General features: G+C 46.4%; 2 protein-coding genes across 2 annotated transcripts; both read right to left on the bottom strand.

The window, feature by feature from the left end:
* Nucleotides 1–932: 932 nt before the first annotated feature.
* Nucleotides 933–11566, bottom strand: LOC126542295 (cytochrome P450 307a1-like). The gene is made up of 7 exons (XM_050189312.3): nt 10554–11566; nt 10028–10230; nt 9596–9936; nt 7112–7404; nt 4490–4668; nt 3355–3454; nt 933–2782 (listed from the first exon to the last, which is right to left on the bottom strand). Exons 1-7 carry the CDS (start codon nt 10703–10705, stop codon nt 2524–2526), a joined length of 1527 nt encoding a protein of 508 aa, XP_050045269.1. The 5' UTR covers nt 10706–11566; the 3' UTR covers nt 933–2523.
* Nucleotides 11567–20770: 9204 nt separating this feature from the next.
* On the bottom strand, nt 20771–21916 carry LOC126542303 (probable transcriptional regulatory protein OEOE_0768). Its single transcript, XM_050189322.3, has one exon. The coding sequence runs from the start codon at nt 21809–21811 to the stop codon at nt 20867–20869; it is 945 nt and encodes a 314-aa protein (XP_050045279.1). The 5' UTR covers nt 21812–21916; the 3' UTR covers nt 20771–20866.
* Nucleotides 21917–22003: the final 87 nt, after the last annotated feature.

Below are 22003 nucleotides of genomic sequence, written 5' to 3'. Positions count from 1 at the left end.
CATCGATGAATACAAGACCAAAATACTCAACCTAGCAAGTTTCAGTGACCTCCTTACATGCCATATAACCAAAATACAAAACTGTCTTAAAATCTGACATACCACTGATGTAATGACACTAGTTTGGGTGTGGAATTCAAGAAAGGGTCATTATCTCCACTGAATTTTTGTGCCAAAGGAACAGCCAGAAAGTGTAAAACCTGAGGACACCTAAACACTTAAGAGCTGTGAATGCGAAAGTAGTAATGTCCAATTGAATGCTGCCTAGCAGTCAAAGTTGTACGTGCTGCCTGAGGCTGCAAGCAGCAGCAGCCTGTGGTGCTAGTGCTGCATGACGAGGAAGCAGCCATTGAGGCCAGCATGCACGCACAGCAGCAGCTAAGCCCAATGGGGGCGAGAGATGCAGACTGTTGTGGCCTCAACTTCAACAGTCCTTTGGATTGGAATATAACACATGCCAAACAAAGTCTAGAAGCGAAAGAAATTCTGGGGTTCATGTGCCAAAGCCACTGCACGATTGTTCAAGTTTTTATGTGCTGGCAGATTCTCTCCAATAATCATTTACCCTTTCTTGGTCCTCCAGAGCTAAACAGCAGGAGGGCTTCGCAAGTTTGTAACATGCGATACACTGGCACTGCACAGGCATAGGGGTATTGATTGGCGGGGGAAGGGGGAGGCATGCCATAGTGGGGGACTTCAGATTTATTTTGACCACCTGAGGTTCTTTGAAGTGCTCCCAATGAACGGTAGCCACAGCAGTGGTTGGAATATGATCCCACACCCTCGGGCTTAGCAGTGCTAGGCCGTAGCCACTACACTCCACAGCAGGCAAGTCTAGAAGTTGCCCAGCGTTGTTTGACCAGAGGCGCAGTATTTGACATTTGAGAAAAACATCAAACAGCTGCTCTTAAATGCAAGTAACAATCCACAAGGAATGTCGGAGCACAGCTTTATTTCAACATTTCAAGTTGTGAGCAATACAGCAGTGTACCGAAGCGTTGCATAAAGCATCCAGTGTGCAGTATTAGATACAATAGTTCAACTGCAGAAAGTGGCGTTAAAATTAGCGAAATTAAAACTATATTGGTATGGCAAGTTGCGACAATCCTGGAGGTCGAGGGCGCGAGTCCCAGACATGGCGTCCATGCACGCGCATCCAAAGGTTCAGGACAGGAGGAACGCCCAGAGCTCGGACCGTTGAGTCGCAATGGCAAACGCACGCTCGAAGGTTTCGGCCGCGGTTTGGCGCACGCGTGAGTAAACGCGCGCACGTTCCCAACCCCAGCAGCAGCTACGCGCTCACCGCACCACACGCGGGCACCTCTGGCTGCGGCGGCTGGACGCCCGCGCTCCAGTCGTCGGGTCAGGATGTGTAGCGAGGCGCGCATGGCTCATGGACGTGACGGTGAACGGGGACGCTGACGCGGCGAGTACGAAGCCTCACCGAGCAGACACGCACGATGTGGCGCACAATGCGCCACAATTTTGGGCCGCAAATGAACCTAAAGCAGAGTTTTTATACACAACTGGAACACCCTAGACTTGTCCAACCAGGACGCCGCTCGGGCGGCTCGAAGTGTTGGGTCGAACAGTTAGTGACTGGCACCTCTAAAGAGACGAGTGGTTGCCGCTTGACCAGGAAGAATCAAATGCGTCTGCGGGCGCTGGAAGAATCCAGTAGATGCTGATGACAGATTAACCAGAGTTACGGCTGGCCAGCGTGACAACGGTGAGCTGAAGGGCGGTAAACTGAAAGCGTGACCCCCAGTGTAGTGGCGAGTTGTCGCAGCAAGATTACGTGACGCGCCGAATAAGAGGTGGACGGTCTATTTATTATGAAGGTGATTTAGTGTAAAAGGGAGCCCGCCGGGGCAGCGACGCCCGCGGGTGGCACGGGAGCGCGAAGCTGAGCTGAGGCGCGGGTCTCGGTTGCGCGCAATCGCGCCGCCGACGTCACGCGGCCGCACACGAGCAGTGTCGACATGCCTTTGCGCGCTTGGACCAAGCATGGACCAAGCATGGACCAAGCCCCGAGCTTCCCTCCTGCCCGAGACGCTGCACCGACAGATGACTCCAGCTGCAAAAAAGTGTAGAGACTGATGGAGTTAGCACCAGCGGCAGTCCAGGCTGTTGCCGTGTCGCACTGGCACGGAGCGCTTGTGGCGCACACCGCCAAGTGCCGCGCTTTGGCCGTATGCAGCGGGGGACCGGTACGCAAGTTCCGAAGGTCTGCAGAAACTGACGTGCGGACTGACATCGGAAGGTGGGGGCCGTGGATTTCTCGTGACCCGAATGAATCGCTGACCTGTGTCAGTTGACATTCCGAAATAGCCGGTCTCCCCAGACATGTACTCAGAAGCCCAACAAATGCTGTGAAAGCGGAAAAGCTATGCGCTTCGCGTAATGGGCACACGGGCAGACCTGGACGAACCTGTTGAAGCGTCAGTGACGCGCGAACGACGATGAGCTGAAATGGCGGCGGTAAGACAGTTGAAGGATGGCCGTGTGCTCAACCCGGCGGAGCTACGGGCACTGCATGCGTGCAGCGACCTCCGTGAAGACGATTTCCGGATCGCGGTCGAAGATGACCTTGCTGCGGAAATCTGCGAAGCGCGCGGGTTCCTGGCCCGGGGCCAAAGAGAGCTCGAAGCGTCCGAGCAGCGCCGCCATGCCGAGCACCAACGTGGCGCGCACGAGCCCGTCGCCCATGCAGGAGCGCTTGCCGGTGCCGAAGGGGAAGAAGTGGCTGGGCTTGAGGACGCATCCGTTCCCGCCGAGAAACCTGCGCAAGCAAGACTGTTGAATTAGCGGGCTGCGCGAGTGATATGTGCTTATTACAGCCACATAAGGTTTCGAAGCATGAAATCATATAAACGAGTTGAACGGTTGTTACGTGTGCGCCAGTAGTTTGCCATTGAGACAACGAGTGAATTCAGTTTGGACATGTGAACGCTTGTGCATACACTGAGATATACGGGGTTATTTGCGACGAGCACAAGGTTTGTGGCGGAGAGCAAGATGAGAAAAAAAACAACAGTTTGTTCGACTGAGAAAAGGGTGCGCGGCAGCACAAACGAAAAGGTGCATGGGGGTGCCAGTTCCGGGCTGCACCCGCTCGCTGCAAGGTTTAAGGGTGCACTGCACCGCGGCGGCACCTTGCTTTGCATACCCCGTTCAATCGAGCACGGGGGTGCAGGGTGCACCGCTGCACCTCGGGGCATCGAATGCACAGGTGCAGTGCACCGTGAGTAGGTGCAGAGAAACTTGGCTGAATCGAATAGACCTATAAAGCACATGCAAGCGAGAGGCAACGATCGTACGAAAAGAGATTTTCAGTAGGCGTGGGAACATTGCCTTTCAGGGTTGAAATCCCAGGGCTTCTCCCAGAGATCCGAACAGTAGTTGATGTCGTTCGTGTTGAACATTACGACGGTGCCCCTGCTCACGTGAAAACCTGCGCAACAGTGAAATCACGGACGCTGTTGAAATCGGCATAGCCTCTTCGCATGCCGACTACAAACACAAAGCATGCTTGCTTGGCGCGGTTAGACAATCGCTTAATTTTGTGCACGTGGTATCGCAGTTATAGCGCAAGGTGTAAATATCGTGTACCGTAGTACTCGGAACGTAAGTATATTCTGAATATAGAATACCGCGAAGACCGCGGTGGAGATGCAGCTAGCTGCCCCAGCACTTTAGTAGTTTTTTGCAACGGTAATTGTTATAGGTCCTTCCTGTAACGCAGTGCGACGAGCACTTGCCTGTCGATCCATTCACGCTACGTGTGACGTTCATGACAAAACACCGCGGTCACGCGAGAGAAAACGGTCAAATATTTGTGGAACAATATTACACCCTAATAGGTGTATAATCTTTGTATGTACCATGTTTACACCCTCGAGTCGTATCTTGCCACACAAACGACATCTGTCTCGTCCGCATTTCCTTTCTTTAACGCGGCGAGCCCGGTAGTTCCCAGTAACGAACGGCATGCGCGTTATCAGCATGACAGCATTGCCGACAGCATGGATGAAGGAAACCTCCGTGGCCGACAGGTAAGTAGCGGGCGCGGCGTTTTCAAGAAAGGAAACTCAAACAAGGCAGATAGACACCCCAAAGGGTGTAAACTTTTTTGGAGTGTATAATGCATGCCCCGGAACTACGATCTGTGAGGTGTAGCGCTACGAAATTGCATGAATCTCTTCGGCGTGTTTATGTGTCCGGCATTTTGTTGTCTGTAACGCTTTAAAACACCTACGCGCACAACGCTCCGAGCCGGAAAGTACTGGGCATATGCACTTAAAGCGAGCGCAGCTTACGCACGCAGCACCGACATGTGCTCAATTACAGTAGGTACACGATTTTTGAAACAAACCCACAAGAGTGAAATTACAATTATGTGACAGAAGCGCACACGAATAAAGGACTGAAATATTGATTAGCTGGACATATAATTCACTTGTATCCGTCGATGATACATGGTGCTTACCCTGGACCGTGGTATCGTTGGTGCAGACATGGGGAATGATGGGCGAGTTTACGACCCTGATGACCTCGTAGAGCGTGGCCTCTGTGTAGCACAAATGGCTCCGGTCCAAAAGGCAGGGTCGTCGCTCCTCAGAGGAGCTTATCGCCCTCGTTTCTTCCCTGATCTTGCGTTGCACTTCCCTGCGGACGGGCATACAAATCGCCGTGTCGAGATCGCTCGCTTGATGGTGGATCGTAGAGCTATATACTCGTATACCAATGCCTTTTCTGACGACTGGTACCCCGAGAGTAACACTAAAACTGTTTGGTGCAGGAAATGAAAGATTGTTTCATTGAACTCCCCAAGAAAGCGGTGCGTATCAGAAATATATTATAGAAACTCTTTCATGTTTCCCATCCTGTACAATTATGTATAATCAATACGCATTTGTTCATCACTGTCCTGATCGCCGTAGCACATACGCATGTATACCACATGGGCCCACACTAGCCTTGGCTATGGGCCCAACAGTTGTTTGCTTATGTTGATGTATGAATTTATGATGAAATAAATAATCTAATGTCAAATATCACGTTTTTCGCGATCTCCTTCCGCTTATAGATGCACCCAAAAAAATATCGCCAGCGACAACGCGATTCCGCTTGGGGTGGATATTACTTCAACAGGCAAATAGCAATTGCGCGATTAGCTCCCTTAGAAATGTTCTCTAATGAGGTTACGAGTTCACTTCTGGGCATATGTTGCCCTTGCGCAATTGAAGCCCTGCACCGTTAAAGTCGCGTATGTTTGACAGAAATCGGAACTATAGCGCCACTATAGATATCCGCGCCAAATTGCTATAGGAAACATTGCTTTCCACTTATTTTGCAAGAAATGAAATTACGCACTGCGGTACACGAACACGTGCATGCGGAAACAAAACACATTTACGGTGAAGTAGAATGGAAGATTCCGCAAAATGAAAAAAAAAGAAAGATTTTGCACCTAACGTCGACCGTCGACCCTGTATACTTAACGCGCCAGTTGAGCACGAACATCCTTGATCGTGCTGAACGGGTAAGGTACCCCTGCACGAGGCCTACACTCTTTCCGGCAAGGGCAGTGAGAGTATATAGTGTAGATTGTTTCTGCACGAAGCCTGCGTCGTGTAAAACTAGCAGCGACGAGCGCTACTGAAGTTGATTCAGGAAGACCAGGCACACCGTATCAACGTGAACACGTACGCCGTCGCACAACTGCGGTTATCTACACGCTCACAAACGCTGTAAACTACAGACGATGTGCTTAATAGTGAAAGCAGTGTCCACGGTGCTTTAGAACTACGAATGATTCACGTACGTGAAGTTTTTATGGTGCACAAATTTATCTGTTAAAGTTGTACGAAATCTTCTCCATACGCGCCCTGGCTACTTCTGGCTGTCTATAGACATATACAGGGTGTCCCAACTATCACGCGCCAAGATTTAAAGATATGCAAATGCCACGTAACTGGACAGAACCGAGGTAATGTTTGCCGTCGCTTAGAGATACTCAGATTTTTGCATTCCACCTAATTACGTAATTAGTCTTAATTATCAACTGAAATATAATATGAAAAGTGTGAATGAGAAAATTGTAGAGCAACACCAGAAACAATACAGCTTTTGCTCAGTAAGTTCTACAGGAAAGTTTTTCCAAGCCTAAAGAAGCCCGCTAATGCACACTAAGTGCCTCGAGCGGCCATTCGCGCGGCAACTGCTGTATGATGCGAACACTCACCCTTGCGGTAGGGGACGCTGATAACGGACAAAAGCAACGCAACAAGAAATTCGATTCCAATGCGCGTCTCCGAAAGGCCGTTCGCGCTGCGCAGCTGTGCCACCGTGCACGAGCAGTCTGAGCGTCGCAGAACATCGCGCCATATGCAAAAACGCGAGGTGCTCCTAGTATAGCGCGGCAAACAGCTACCAGGCCATGCAGGAACCTCAATCTCACTTCCGTAGTAACCAATTACCGCTCCGGAGGGCCAAATATTTTACATGGTTACCGAGACTTGCTGGCTTCGCATGACGGTTAAATGCGAGAGCGAAAGACTGATGGCGATGCCAGAATGAAATTCCCGCACTAAGTTCAATTGTGACGCCAGACTGGGAACGTCTATCGGGCTAGACTTAAGCCCCTGGATACGAAAAAAAAAAAAGAAAGAAAGAAAAGCGCCTTTACTTGGGCTAGATAGCCGTTATATAATTGAGCAGATCTACGAGTTCATTTCTATAGCGCTTCCACGTTCCCGTAGAAAAAACAAGCGAGACCCGCAATCGCTCCTGCACCCGAGCTGTGTATTTTTGATCGAGATTGTACATCTATGAAAAAGGAAGTTACCACGGGCCTGAATGGAGAATGGAACTACAAAGGAGCGATGTCCACACGGGTTTGTCTATAGACACCGGGGCGAGTTTTTCAGCTAAGCAGCTTGTAGACAGTCCGCATGGGTTGCACTTGTAGCTTCATGTGCCATAAAGGCGGATGGCGAGGTTATTTGTGCCTGGTTTGTTTAGTGCTGCTTTAAAATTGCTTGTATGGTGATTGTGTATGCATAATCATATACATGAGGCCGCAGACAAACGGGCTCCTGTTGCTTACGGGTAGGTGCTCAGAATGTAGAGGCACCAAACCCAGAGGTTGGCGACGACAGAGTGGCCCCCGATGAGGTCCTCGATTACGACGGCGACGTCGACCTTGTCCAACTGGCCTTTGGTGCTTGGATCTTTGAGCGAGAGCAGCAACACATCCATGAGGTCGCGGGCCTGATCCAGTCCTGCACCGCTTCCACTGCTGGCCATGGCCTTTTCCCGTCTGTCCATGATGGCCAGGGTGAAGCGGTATATTTCCATAGACTTCTCCTTGAGAATACATAGTTCTTTGCCCTGGACCACCTAAGCGTGATGAAAACGACACAGTGAACTGTTTCACATCTGCAGGTACACGTCGCAATACTAATGCGGCGCTGAAACCATACCATGTCCGCGAAAGCATGCACTGTGCAAAACTGCAACTTCCTGCAGGCACTAAAATCAGTACACACCCTTTAAAGCATATATTTGTCCCACAACACTCTTAAAGAAGCTTACGTCCTTTGGATTGTATTTTGTCCCACAACAATAATCGTCATCTGTCTTGCCCGCATTTCCGTTAACGCTGCGAGCCCGGTACTTCCTATAGTCACGAACGGATTGCGCGTTATCAGCTTTACACAGCATTCTCGTCAGGAAAGTAGCGAGCGCCGAGTTTTCAACAAAAGAAACGCAAGCAAGACAGATGACGATTATCGTTATGGGACAAGATAAACTTCAAAGGGTGTAAACATTTTTAAGAGTTGAACAATAATTATCTGTTTTGCTTGCGTTGCATCTTGAAAGCTCTGCCGCTCGTTACTTTGCCGTGAAGAATGCTATGTCGAGCCGATAACACGCACGCGGCTCATGACCTGGAAATACCGGGAGCGCAGCGCACGCAAAAGATTTGTGCCAGATACGCCCCAAAGCCTGTAACTAGCTCCTTTTAGAGTACAGTCTTAAAACGGTTGCACCCTTTGGGGTGTATATTTGCCACACAATAATCGTCATCCGTCTTGCCCGCATTTTTTTTTCTTTAACGCTGCGAGCCCGCTACTTCCAAGTAACGAACGGCATGCGCGTGATCAGCATGACATCATTCTTGACAGGAAAGTAACGAGCGCAGCGTTTTCAAGAAAGGAAATGCGGGCTAGACAGATTATTGTATGGCAAATATACACCCCAAAGGGTGTAAACTTTTTAGAGTGCAATAATCGTCATCTGTGCCTTGCTTGCGTTTCCTTCCTTGAAGACTCAGCGCTCGCTACTTTCCTTCCTCCATGCGCACAGCATTCTCGACAGGAAACAGTTTCCTTCCTCCATGGCTGTGCGCAAGCCGTTCGTGAATGGGAAGTACCGGGTTAAAGAAAGGAAATGCGAGCAAGACATGATTATTGTGGGACAAGATGAGCCCCAAAGAGAGCAAGCTTTTTAAGAAGGTGTTGTCGGCGGTGTTGAATGGCCAAAAAGTTAACTTTGATCTGCCACTATAACCTGTTTCTTTAATTTTTAACAATTTTTTTTAACAAAGCTTCTGTAGAAAATAACTCCATTCCTCATGCACAGCTGTAGATTTTCGTACCGCGAGCAGCGATCACAGGACAAATCACATTGCACATTAGGCTATTATGGACGCGGCTTTAGCAACCGGTAATTTACACGCGACCTCGTGTTGAGCAGGATAACGACGTAGCTACACACTGCGGCAGGTCTAAGGCCACTTTGAATTAAACTGCAAGGGAATTGTCACCAACTGCCTAGAAATACGGAGTGGGCGACCGATGACCACGCCGGCACGGTATCGCATTGGTAAGTCTCCGCCAAGACGCGAGACTAAAGCGAAGCGAACTTAAAAAAAAAAAACATGAGCTGGAAGGAGAGATTGAGCTGTATTTTATAAGCGACCTGCTTGTTTGTGTCAAAAAAGAAAAGGAGCCGCTGCACACTGGCGTCTACTCGCGCGCCCGGGAAATCAAGATCGACATGCGCCTTGTAGAAAAAAAAATTAAATTATGGGGTTTTACGTGCCAAAACCACTTTCTGATTATGAGGCACGCCGTAGTGGAGGGCTCCGGAAATTTCGACCACCTGGGGCTCCTTAACGTGCACCTAAATCTAAGCATACGGGTGTTTTTCGCATTTCGCCCCCATCGAAATGCGGCCGCCGTGGCCGGGATTCGATCCCGCGACCTCGTGCTCAGCAGCCCAACACCATAGCCACTGAGCAACCACGGCGGGTCTGCGCCTTGTAGTGCGCAGTAGCAAATGACGATTCCGAGGACTGCACCCGCAAGTAGCAAAAGACAAAGCAATGGAAGAAAGGCCTAGCAATCGAACGAAAGAAGCACTCAAAATATAAACTGAAAGGCAACGCTGAAAGAAAAACCAAGCACTCATTTGCACGCCACTCATCAGAAAAATATAGCTGCTGCCACTATGGCTATGTGCAAAGCACGAAGGCGTGACTTTTTTTTTTTTCCTTTTCGAGAAAAGTTTACGCCAGCACACGTACCTTTAACCAAGGCATGAAGTCGATGGCGAATCCCTGGAAGAGTTGATGAAATACTTCATTGTAAAGGTCCACTATGCGCAAGAATTTCGAGTCATCAGGACTGAAACGCTCCGTACAGAAGAACTTATAAAATATGTTTGCAGTGGTGACTAGAAGCGCTTGTCGTGGCTTGATGGCTCTGCCACTGGTCCGGGAAAGCTCGCCAGTCAGGTAGAGCAGTTCAGTCTCGATAGACGTACTCAGTCGCGACTGTTCTGCGGACCCTTGCTTCGGATGCATGACTGGGTAGCAAAGCTCACGTCTCGTTCGTTGCTTCGAAGACCAGTCGCATAACGCTATAGCTGGCCAGACGAAAAAAGAAAAAGAAAACACGATGAGGACCGAAAAAAAAAATAAGGCTGCTGAGGACAGGGCATAAAGAATTTACCGTACATAGGTTCCGGTTGTCCTTGAATATCGCGTGGTAACGAAGCGAGTCCGGCCTGTCAGCGAAGTCCGTCCCCTTTGTGACCAAGATTTCACGAAGAGCGTCAACAGTGCTGACCACAAGGCATCGTCTTGAGCCGAGATTGATTGAATAAACGTCCCCGTAGCGGCGGCGCAGGTCGCTAAACGCATCCCATGCGTTCGGGTACCTGGAAAAGCAGGGGACAATGCCCACCCTTGCAATTTTCTTAACAATAGCACGCGAGCGTCGACGGTAAGGCGTGTCCGCGGCCTTGCAGTGACCATGCAGGGACGGCGGGATTGGCAACTTTACGTGCGGTCGTGCAAGGCGAATGTGTACTGCTGCACTGTTCGCTTCAGGAGTGCCCCTCACCGCTGCAAGGCCACTGACACGTCGTGTGGTCGGCGCGTTATTGTTCAAAAAATTGCAAGTGTGTACACTAGAGGTTTTGTCAAACACAGAGCATTATTAGATCAAACTTTGTAAAACATAGCGCCGCTCGCAACTCACCTTCCAAGAATATAGGAGGAACCAATAATAGGCAAGCTTAATGGCCCAGGCGGCAACCTCTTCAAGCTCGACTTTCGACAAAACTGCTGCAGGAACACAAGCACGGCAGCAAGCGCAACAAGAGCGCCCGCAAAAAAGTGCTCATCCGCCATGGTACCTTCCACTCTTCTGCGAATTGCTTGCGAAGATTCGAGCCTACCATGACTTTGCACTCTCTCGCTGTTGCGCAAACGACCACGTGTCAAGCGTGGCAACCAATAAGAGCTCTTGTCTGTTATCTCATCCGAATGCAAACGAATGCGTGTATTTCTTTCTCGTTAGTCGGCAGCACGTGGTCGGCAGTCAGCTTTCGAGACCTACTTGGCGGCGAAAACAGACTGTTGGAGTACCCGGCACTGAGCAATGAGCGCGGTCCACAGCCGATACCCATTAGCGTGCTTATCGAACTGCGCAGGATTTCAGCGAAGAACCAAAAAAGAACAGCCGCAAGATGAAAGGCGGCGTTCGTCTCGGCGCAACTCTAGCCTCGACCCTCTATGCCTCCCCTTTTGTTTTGTGCGATGGAGGAGATAAGTCGTGCGGCTGCGAAGCTTTGAAAAGGAACGTGATTTGCGTGGGGATGATATTTATATTTTTCTCCCTTCGCCTTGCCCCCTCCTGACATAGTGAACCAGCGTGGGCTACAGAAAAAGAAATGCGGCTTGCTAATTATATCTTATGTTCTAGGCTTGTTGCTTCGAGGATGGGCTTCTGTAACTGTGACGCTGCTCTAGCTGCGGTTGGATGGACCGCTGTATGGACCGAACTTCCACTCCGTGCAGGAACTACGGCCATACTAGGCCTCCAGTAAAACCTAGTGAAACGATCGCTATTGCATCGTTTTCAACATGGCGGCGACCATGTGAAGTCGCAACGGGCACGGTGCACGGTCGTGAGCCGCAAGTTGGCGCAAAATATATATCGCCGTGCGTTTTATTGATACTAGCGCGTTTGTCTTTTACGAACTGCAAGGATGAGACTCACAGATGTGCTTCTCGGCGTTTTCAAAAGGAGGGGATTTGGTGGTCCTCGGTTCCATTTCGTGAAACATATTCCAGGGAAGATAGATATAGGGTAAGTAGGAACTTGGTAATGAGTTAGAAACAAATGTTACAGCGCTAAGCAGACGAGGACGAAGTGAGACACAAACGACATATACGGGCGCGTATATTTCATTGTCGTGTATTGTTTAAAGTCGTGAACCAACTAGCTCAGCAGTAGGTTTTGTTAAATTGGTGATGACATTTATTTTGACCACTTATGTTCGGGTTTAGTATCTTTCGCCCAGGTAACAAAATACGGCACACTAGCAATATAATCTCCAAACTAGGCTATCTGAATTAGCCGTAGAGCATCCGACATTCCTGCATTTGTTTCGGTCAGCTCCACCCGACGATCGCTATCTGGAGTCGTCGGGGCACATAAGGTTTTTTAAAAGGCAGCTGGCCTCCGGTCGACAACCTCCAGCACAAAGGGAGGACCGCGAACTTCATATAATGGGAACGCGGACTTGTTAGCGTGCGAGTCGTTCACGGGCACTGCACTTGAAGTTTGTAAAAATGTTCTTAGGGGTCGCCCGCTGCATTAAAATTGTGGGTGTTTAGTTGACACTAAGTTTCGTCTGTGCTGTGTTCCCCGTCACTGCACTAGCTTGCAAAAGTGCATTTGCATACGTTTGAGATGGTTACCAAAAACGGAAGCGAAAGAAGCTACCTGGATATTATATATTTATAAGCAGTCGGACAATTTTGTTCGCACTGACAACTGTGAATTGGTCAGTGCGTATAGAACTCACTGCAAATAAAGGTAAAAGGCCTGTATTAAAGGAAATGAGCTTGCACATGCGTCACTGCATCTTTGATGAGTACTTAGTGAGCAGTGCGTTTGTAGTTTACGCTCAACTGCTGCAGTAGCTTATGACAAAAAATTTGTGGTACGAAACCTACACTTTGAGTTAAGTCTTTGCTTCGATTTGAGTTAAGATAAAAGGTTGATTTGATTGGGGATTTTTTCCAATGGAAATGCATTTGCAAGAGGCAAGGAAAGAAAAAATACAGGCCTGTAATTTTTTTGTAATCTTAGGGAGCAAGATATATCTCCGGGTGATGCATGAGCACCAAGTGAACACATTGCAGTGATTTTTAATCTACATTTTCGACACTACAGTTGCATAAGAAATCAATATTGTTCATGTTTTCAGCGCCAATTATTGTCGACCACGGTTTTCTTCTATAGTAAACTGCTATTTAGAGTTTGCTTTACGTGCTCCAAGTTCTAGAGAGGCACTTAGTATTTCATGATGATTGCTTGTGTGAAAGCGTGCCTGGATAACAATCCATCCTTGGATTGCATATCGTTCCTCTTTTTAGGAAACACAGAGTTGTCCCTCCTGTCACGCCAAAAATCAAAATTGACCTCTGGAAGAAATTGGCAATTGAAGAGGAGGCAATGATGTATCTGAGCAGGCCCTTCCTGACCACTGTAAGTGACCTTACTGTGTCTACCTTCGTTTTACCTTACCTGCTCACCTGTGTAACGAGTTAATGTTTTGTGCATTTAGTCACATTTATGCCTACTTGAGGTAATAACAGGAATTTTTTCTAGCATTTTCTTGGTCTCTGCATTATGTGGTTGCAGTGCAGAATGTGTTTGTGTAACAGATGCCTTCTGGTGTGTATTTTCTGGTGTTCACACATGTAAGGCATGTTTGGTCTTAAGCTGCACAGTTATATTATGGTTGCTTGCAGTTCTTGATATGGCTTGAGGATCTTTATCTTCCCCATTCGCCGCATTGTTTTACCACCTGCCACAGTGGCTATGGTATTGCTCTGCCGAGCCCGAGGTCGTGGATTAAATCCCAGCCGCAGCAGCCACATTTAGATGGGCCGAAATGCAAAAGCACTCATGCACTTAGATGCAGGTGTAATTTAAAGAACTCTAGGTTGTTGAAATTAATAATAAATGCCCCAGTATGGCCATGCCTCATAGTGAAATTCTAGTAAATTGTGGTTGTAGTACATAAAACACCAGAATATTTTTTACATTGTTTCATCTTCAGACGCACGATACATAAACGAGCTAAAGTTGTGGCTGCTGAATAAGGGTCGTTTTTTACTGTCCTATGTTGTGATATGCCAACTTTCCTGTATATAGGATACTGATTATGGTCTTTGTCCTCTGCCACAGTTTTATATTTGCTCCCATAGAATTAAGTTCTGCCCTAGGAAAAGTAGACGTGTGAAGTTTGAAGAACTTAAGTGAGGTTTTAAATGGTGTTCAACTACAGGCCTTTTAAAAGGAGCTGTGATTAAGTGGATGATCTTATTTCAAGGTTACAGTCAGCTATGCCAGTATGTTCCAACATCAGGCTAATCATGTCTCGAACAGATATAGAAATTTTGGAATGTTATCTTTTTGCTTCTTGATTCTGTGACATGTTTAAGGTTTCTTTTATTTTTAATAGGCGGAAGAAAAGCACATGCCAAAAGAATTCATCAGACGCAGGCTTCGGAGGTATGACCTTGCCCCAGTAAAGCAACGGAAACCCCTCAAGAGCCTGTTTGCTGCAGATCTATTGTCACACCTAAATGTTGGCAGGCAGTGGGAAGAGTAGTTGTGTATAATAGCAATGATGTGTTTCCATTTCAATAAAGGTTTGCTGAAGCGGTGCTTTTAAGTTGTCTCAAAGGTTTTGCTTTAATGAGGCAGCACTTAGCTCTGTTTTTCGAACAACCCAATGTGCACAATTTTGTCTCAAACTTTTAGGTTGAATCTTGTCAATAAAGTTTTGACTAATTTGTGTATTTAGTTGATCGTGGTTATATCTTGTCATGATAACGATTATTCGCTGAAATAAACAAACTGCAGGACAAAGACACTCTTTTAATGCCCTTCTATTGTCTGCCTGTTGCCAGCTGTGACCACCTTGACACATGGCTGTTGCACATGGCTGGATTCCTTTCTATATTGTTTCCGTTACTCCCAAATACCACTGGTTATTATCTGTGCATCACGTGAATGTTTTTTCATTTTGACTAGGATGTCTATCTGGTCATACTTTGAGTTGGAAATTTTGGAACAGTAAACTGCATTCCTCTACAAGCCTGGAAAGAACTTGAAAACCTGAAGGGCCTACAAATTTATGAGGAATTGATGAAAGTAGCAGAGAACAGACATCAACCAAAGCTTGGCAGCTGCAGTGACCAAACTTTGTACTTTGAGAATATAAGATTTAACAACTTGTCTGTCTGTAGCTGGAGATGTCCCCCTCCTCATTAAAAAAACAAGTGCTATTTCTTGAAGACACTCGTATTGGCACATCCTTTTTTGTTTTTGCTGTGGTTTCTCGGGAAACTGATCTAATGCAAGTATGCCAACTTCAAACAAAATTTTGGTAACCCCTTTTCTATGTTGTGATTTCAAAATCCTGTGGTATTGCAAAGAGCTGAAAGGAAAGGCTTGTATCACGGTGTTCAGTACTTGTCACAATAAACTGAGGCCCGCTGCCTTCTCCTGTGCATTATAATTGTGCAGGACCTTGTTTTTGTTTTTTCATTGCTTCTCGCACTGCCTTGAATTTCATTCTGAAACCTTAGGCTCCAGGTTTCAGCCACGTACAAGTGGGATGCATTCATTGTGTACTCATTACCTGTAGCAAATTATTTTTTGCCCATCATATAAGTTCACAAAGTCAACATTGTACTTCACCCGCCGTGGTTGCTCAGTGACTATGGTGTTCGGCTGCTGAACATGAGGTCGCGGGATCAAATCTCAGCCACGGCTGCCACATTTCGATGGGGGCGAAAACACCCGTGTACTTAAATTTAGGTGCACATTAAAGGACACCAGGTGGTCAAAATTTACGGAGTCCTCCACTACAGCGTGCGTCATAATCGGAAAGTGGTTTTGACATGTAAAACCCCATAATTTTATAAAACATTGTACTTCAACTTTTTCAAGCACAATTGCCTGTTCCTGTAATAAAATCCAAAATTATTGAAAATATATGGTAAGAGAGACCAAAATTAATACAAATAATTGTGAATAACCAGAGCTATAGAGACATGTACCCATCTTGCTGTAATATTAGCTGGTTCCCTGAACTACCAATGAAACTTCACACCTCAAGATTTTTTTTTGCTCTAATATTGAGCAACATTAAATTTTGTATGCTCATGCTGCTCGCGATGAACACTCTTTCCTTCAGCATCATGCGCATTGCCTTCACATTCGTATACAAGAGAGATACCATAGCTTTCTCTGAGCTAGCAAAATATGTGCGCTCCACAGGCATCACTGTAGAGCCAGAAAGTTGCTGCTTCCCAGAAGTAGAATCGGCAAGCCTCAATAACAGTAAAGACTTCTAAGCAGTACAGAAGAGACTCGTAGGAAAAAGCAGAAATAGATGTCAGTGTGGTTACCACTGCTAACCATTATGCACGACAGAGTCAACAGGTTCTTTAACCTGTGCCTCTCATTGTCACTGATCACCAGCGTCTAACACAGAACTGAAACAACTCTTTCTGTGGCTGTGTTGCCAAATATCTTGCAGTGTTGAGCCATTGCTGCTGACCAAATTTAAAGCCACGTAGTTCTTATATACTTTCTTGCACAGCTTCAGAAAAAATTGTGCAGCTTCTACGTGCTGCAGGAATCTAAATGTTGTGCGAAGCATCCTGCAGGTAGGTGGCTATCCAGCATCGTTTGGGGTCTGCAAAGCATTGCTAGTGGCCAACGTGTTTGGGTAAGGCAGGCAATTGTCTGTGTGATGACAGCTTCAAGATGATGACATGACCGATTTCTTGTACTCCGGCGATGCAATATAACCTTTTCTGTTAACATGGTGCTATGTCACACAGCACTTACGTAGTGCTAGCCAGACTTATACATATTTTAAATACTTTAATCAAGATACATACTGTACTTTAAATACCTTTGTGCATATTTTGGTATTTCTCAAATACTTTTTGCAAAATAATATTTAACACTGGAACTTAATTACTTTTTGATGTTATTTTGTACTCTTAAGATACTTTTCAATATACTTCAATCAGAGTTGACTGGTTGCAGCTGCAGAAGTGCGTTGCCTCATTAACAACTTGGCTCATGACATGCACTGGAATTTCTTGAACAGTCGTTGTGAGGGCCATCATCATGACCTATGACCCTGTGTCCTTTCAGTCATGACCCTGTGTCCTTTTAGTCATACACATGGAAGATTAGAGCACAAAGGTAGGCATACCACCTTTTTATTATCCCAAGGTAGTGAGTGCTACGTGCCAATAGTAACCGCAAGATGGAGTCTTTTAAAGCAAAGCTTTACTTGGCTACTACCTCATAGTTTGACGAGTAGTTGTAGCCTGTCCCGCCGAGCAAGGTGGGCTGATTCTGGATATAGTGTAATTGTAAACTGGGCTGAGCTGTGGATGAGCTAGGAGAAACCATACAACTTCGTCCTTGTCTAGCCTGCTAGTCCTGCATGGTCTTCTTCATTGTGACAATATCCTTCAAAAGAAGAGGGATGAACTGTCCAATGCAAATTTTTAAAAGCAGCTCTTTCCAAGGGTAAGCACAAACTTTTTTTGTAAATCAGCCTTTTGCTTTGTTTAACAAATTAAGACTCTTCAGTGATGCACAACTTTGTTTTTTTTTTGTTCCATGCTTTGTATTTTAAAAGTATCTTGAAAGTAACTAAATACTTTTCTGGGTATCTTCTACTTTACTTCAGATACTCTTGCAATTTAGGTACTTAGTGCTCTATTGAGTAACATTTTTTTAGTATCTTGAATACTTTATCTGAGTACCTTGTACATGTCTGACACTAGCTGGGCCCATCTCAGAGGCAGTGCAGTCTAATGCAGCACCTCAAAGCACTGGCTGCCATGAGGGAACATTGAAAGGAACTGATACATTCTTACTATATATAAGTTGCTATGTGACCTGATGCATGCAAAAAACAGTGGCAACATTGACCACTACTTGTATGTTAAAATTATGGGCCTGTGGCCAAATGAAAACTGGTGCATGTACATGCTTGCACTATGCAAAATGATGCATGTACCAATCATTCCAAAGAGCCAGTTGGTGTTTGCATGAGAAAAGTATGCATCCAATTGTAGATCAATGGTTAGATCATCAATTGTTGTGCTGGGAGACAAAGTTCGATCTCATCATTGGACACTTATATATACTATACAATGTTTTCCTTGACGAGTTACTGCCATTTTTCGTACCAAGTATGTTGTTTCTAATCTATTTCCAGCCTCTTATGTGGGCCCAATCCTGGAGAGAATGCAGTCTAAATATAAGTGCCCCTGGGTTGCTGAGGGTGTGCCACTGGGTATGGTCACTAGGTGTGTGCTACTTTTCAATGAACCTCTTTGATGCCAACTTGGGCATATGCCACTGGGTATGTGACAAATACGATAATTGTGATTATGATTCCGCTGATGACTCACAACAAAAAGTTGGAAGGCAATTCAACCTCTAGTTGACATGATCAAATGTCGCTCCACCGTGGTTCTCACAATAACTTATACGGTTCGTATGCCCCATTCTCTCCTCAAACTTACCAAGTAAGACAGAGTTTTAGACTAGGGGGACACAAGCTTTGGGGCCATGGTACTGCGCATGCGTAAACTTTGATGTAAGGGTCTGCGCATTCACAGTACCGTGGCCCCCAGCGCTAGCAGGCCCCAATGCTTGCGTCCCCCTAATCTAGAACTCTCGATTGTCTTTCACCGACTTCAACTACACGTTGATTCACCTTATAGCTTTTTATTGAAGAGGCCTGAAACAAGGCGAGACAAGTACCTATGTAAAACCTCTCCATACGTTTCTGCTGACACGGCTAAGTACTCCCAACTTACCCTCCTCCTCCACACTCATTCCCTCAGCGTTTTCTCAATTTCTTTTTAATTCTTTTATTTCTGCCAAAAAACAGCACTTACCTACATCCTCTGCTACTTATGTGTAGGGATGCGAGCTTGCAACAGCAGTGAAAGCAGAAATCTGTGAGGCTGAAACTGGTGTGAGCAACGAGCTGGGGAAGAGTGGCATACATCAAGAGCAGGCACTACTTAGCAATAATGATAGTGGCAAGTGGATATAGCGGCTTCGTGCTACCTACTTCATACTTCAACATGCCTGGTATGAGGCATATAGTGCTTCACATCAAAGGGCACATAGAATCCAAAGCATCCCATAAACACCTCATCAGTATACAGGGTCTGTCTTAACAGTAAGGAGACAAGTTGTGGCATTGCACGCACATGCATTTGACCGGGAAACCAGCAGCGGAGGAACCTTCAGCTTTGCAACACGATGGACTCAGCTTATTTCGAACAGGTGTAGCAAGTAGACATGCTTGATAGTGTGCCCATTTTGTCACTGCATTACAGCAACAATGGAACAAATGCTGGAAGAGCGCTATTCTACGGGTTCTGCACCACGATAACATTGCACACGTTGCTCGTTGCCGGGGAGTTTTTGACCGGACAAGGCATCCCAGCCACTATACGGCCCCGAACACTCTCGCTGCGACCTCTTCCCGTTTCTAAAAATGATTCACATAATGAAAGGACACTGATATGCCACCATGGAAGACGTCCAAAAGGACGCAATGAAGGTGCTCAATGAGATTCCCTAAAAGGACTTCCAAGATGCCTAGAAACACTGGGAAACTTGCTGGGCTCACTGTGTCGATGCCCTAGGTGGTTATTTTGAATATTCGGTGAATTGCAATATTCTGTCAAATAAAGTGTGTGTTCTATATTCAGTCTCCTTATTTTAAAGGCAGACCCTGCATACCTTCTAATTTCACTATTGCAAAAAACCAAATGGAACAATTCAGATTCTTGCACTCAATATTATTTCTTGCCGACATATTCTTTCATTGCAGAATAGCTTTTGTAAGGATGTCATGGTAGAGATATTTGCTGAAGGTGGACACATAACAATTCATGTGAAAAAAAAAGAGCAAGAGACTAAATGCAAGTAGGATGTCATTGTTTCCTGTGAATTATCCAGTAAATGCGGAGCAGTGGCATTACACAGCACATTTTTGGTTTCTACACTTGTGGACACATCAGTAAAGCGTATCAACTGGAACACTTAACTTACTCTTTACTTGTGCTTCTGCCAAAGGTGGCACCTTCTTTACAAAGCTTAGCAGCAGGTGCAAGGCATCTTCTATTTATGATGCCCGTTGCCATCAAGTGCGTCCTGCTTCTGGTGAAGATACTAACAGTTTATTCCAAAAGTTACGAGAAACTCTGCACCTAGTGCCTATGACCCAAGCACATCTTATGTTAATCTTCTAGTACATTGAACCAGAAAGGCCGATCAACTATACTGTATGCATAACTGAGTTGTTTAAAGCCAGGAAGTTAAGAAAAATGGCTGGAAGCTGTTGCCTTAGCAACACCATAATCATAGTGACAAGCCAAAGAACTAACAAAACGCTGTAAATACCGATAGGGGAGAGGCTACCATTGTTAGCGGCAGCACAAATATTTTCGACTGTTTGTGGTCGCCTAGTTGAGGCCTTCTTTATTAGCACATCACAAAACTTATTGCCTGCTGGCACAATGTGAAAGACATGTGCAAGTTTAAAGAGGCAAGCACAGAAATACATGTAAGGGTGCTCCTAATTTCATAGAGTGTAGAAACTTTTGTAGCATTTCAAGAAGTTGAAAATGGCATGGTGCTGCAGACCACAATGCTCTCTGTGCATTTACTGCTGACCTGTTGTGGTATGCTTTCTAGAATGAAACATTACATTTTAAAGCATAACCTGCGCAGCTGAGGCCGTTGATTACAGCACAGTTGGACATGACTGAACAGATATTAATGTGGTCAGATGCAGCAATTGTTTGAGCTACAGTGTATCTCTTCCAAGTCATGCTTGTTCTTTCCACATGATTACCTGCTGCATAATTATGAATATTGCTTCTCTACAGAAAGTATGGCCCCGTAATGTAGATGAATAGTATAACGAGTGTGTAACAAGCCCACGTTTTTAATCAAACACTGGCGCATAATTTATGGCAGAATCCTTGTGATAGCCTCTGCTTACATTAATTGGGGCACAAAGAATTAAATAAGATCAAGATGGGCGGTTCTACCGTGACGTGTATATGTACCCAGGAGGTGGCACGCAACAACACAGCACACTGCTCTTAATAAAATGAGTAGTAGCTTTATGTACACGACTTCCTTGCAAACCAGTTTTCCTAGATTGCATCATACTTAAGATTCATATTTCATTATAATGGCTACGCTATGTTGGTGTGAACCGCGACGATGTCGGAGTGTCCCTCAAGCTCGTCGCAAAGTTTACCAACTACTTCCAAGTGTTCCTCGGGGACAGTGATGGGTACGTGGGGTACGAACTTCAGGCCGCACTCGGCTATCACGTAGCCGTTGGAGGACAGAGCTTTAGAAAGGGCGAAATAGTCGTTAGGGTGGCATAGGAACTCGCACATCTTGGACTCGCCGTCGATCTCGACCACGTCTTCGGCGCCGTGCTCGATGCCCACCTCAAGAGCAGCATCGGGGTCCACGGTGCCGCCGTCCTCCCGACCCGAGACCCGCACGAAGCCCTTTTGCTGGAACTGTTCCTTGACACCTCGCGCTTGTCTGCACGTGTGCTTCTTGAGGATCTGCTTCAATTCGTTCCCGAATTTGCTTATATTTCCCGTCTCGACGTCTAGAACAAGCAGCACACCATGCTCCATAACGATTTCATAGTTTGCGCTCTTCAAGTTTTTCGGTTTGTCAATGCCTGCTCCCCGCCGTATCGCTTGCTCGATGCTCGCGTTGGATACGACCTGTGTTTTCTTCGCATTCTCGATCGCATTCGCCAGCGCGCGGTTTAGCTTCGGATCTGTGCTCCCACCGCCGGCTTTCACAGCGACTTCGATGAGGCGCATGTATTTGTCCGTCATGGACATCTTATGTGCGTCTTTGGCCGCCTTGATGTGACGGATGTTTTGCCAGTGGCTGTGCCCCGCGTAACGTCGGCTTTCCCAAATGTGACCGGCGACGTCCCGTGGTTCCCGAAAGAGGCGATTTAGCGCCGGCACGCCGGCACAAGAGGTACTCACAAGGGCGAGAGAATGTGCTGTCCTTAATGTGTTTCTCACCAAGCATTGAGCAACTGGAGATTCAGTCACGCGAAGGACATTCAAGGGCAGTCGAGAAATAGCGTTGGCGAGCATGGTTTGTCAGAATGTGATTTACCAATCGCCAAAGAAAAACCTTCAGCCCTGCAGTTCGCACTCGTATCACGGCCACAAGTCACTGTGCACGCAGAAAATGGAACCGGAACAGGAACTTCTAAAACTCAAAAAAACCAAAACAAAAACAAAAATAATCAATATATATACTTAAAAGTTCAGAAATTAAAATAA

Source organism: Dermacentor andersoni, chromosome 2 (assembly GCF_023375885.2).
Source record: "Dermacentor andersoni chromosome 2, qqDerAnde1_hic_scaffold, whole genome shotgun sequence".
Taxonomy (NCBI): domain Eukaryota; kingdom Metazoa; phylum Arthropoda; class Arachnida; order Ixodida; family Ixodidae; genus Dermacentor; species Dermacentor andersoni.
Note: the sequence above shows the minus strand (reverse complement) of the source record. Positions and strands in the feature narration are given on the sequence as shown.

Excerpts from the sequence above, each read along its gene's own strand:
- LOC126542295 (XM_050189312.3), bottom strand. The coding sequence starts at position 10,705 with ATGGCGGATGAGCACTTTTTTGCGGGCGCTCTTGTTGCGCTTGCTGCC. Across the intron at positions 4,669-7,111 it reads TACATTCTGAGCACCTACCC|GGAAGTGCAACGCAAGATCA; the intron begins GTAAGCAACAGG and ends GCCCGTCCGCAG. Across the intron at positions 2,783-3,354 it reads TGGGATTTCAACCCTGAAAG|GTTTCTCGGCGGGAACGGAT; the intron begins GCAATGTTCCCA and ends TTGCTTGCGCAG.
- LOC126542303 (XM_050189322.3), bottom strand. The coding sequence starts at position 21,811 with ATGCTCGCCAACGCTATTTCTCGACTGCCCTTGAATGTCCTTCGCGTG.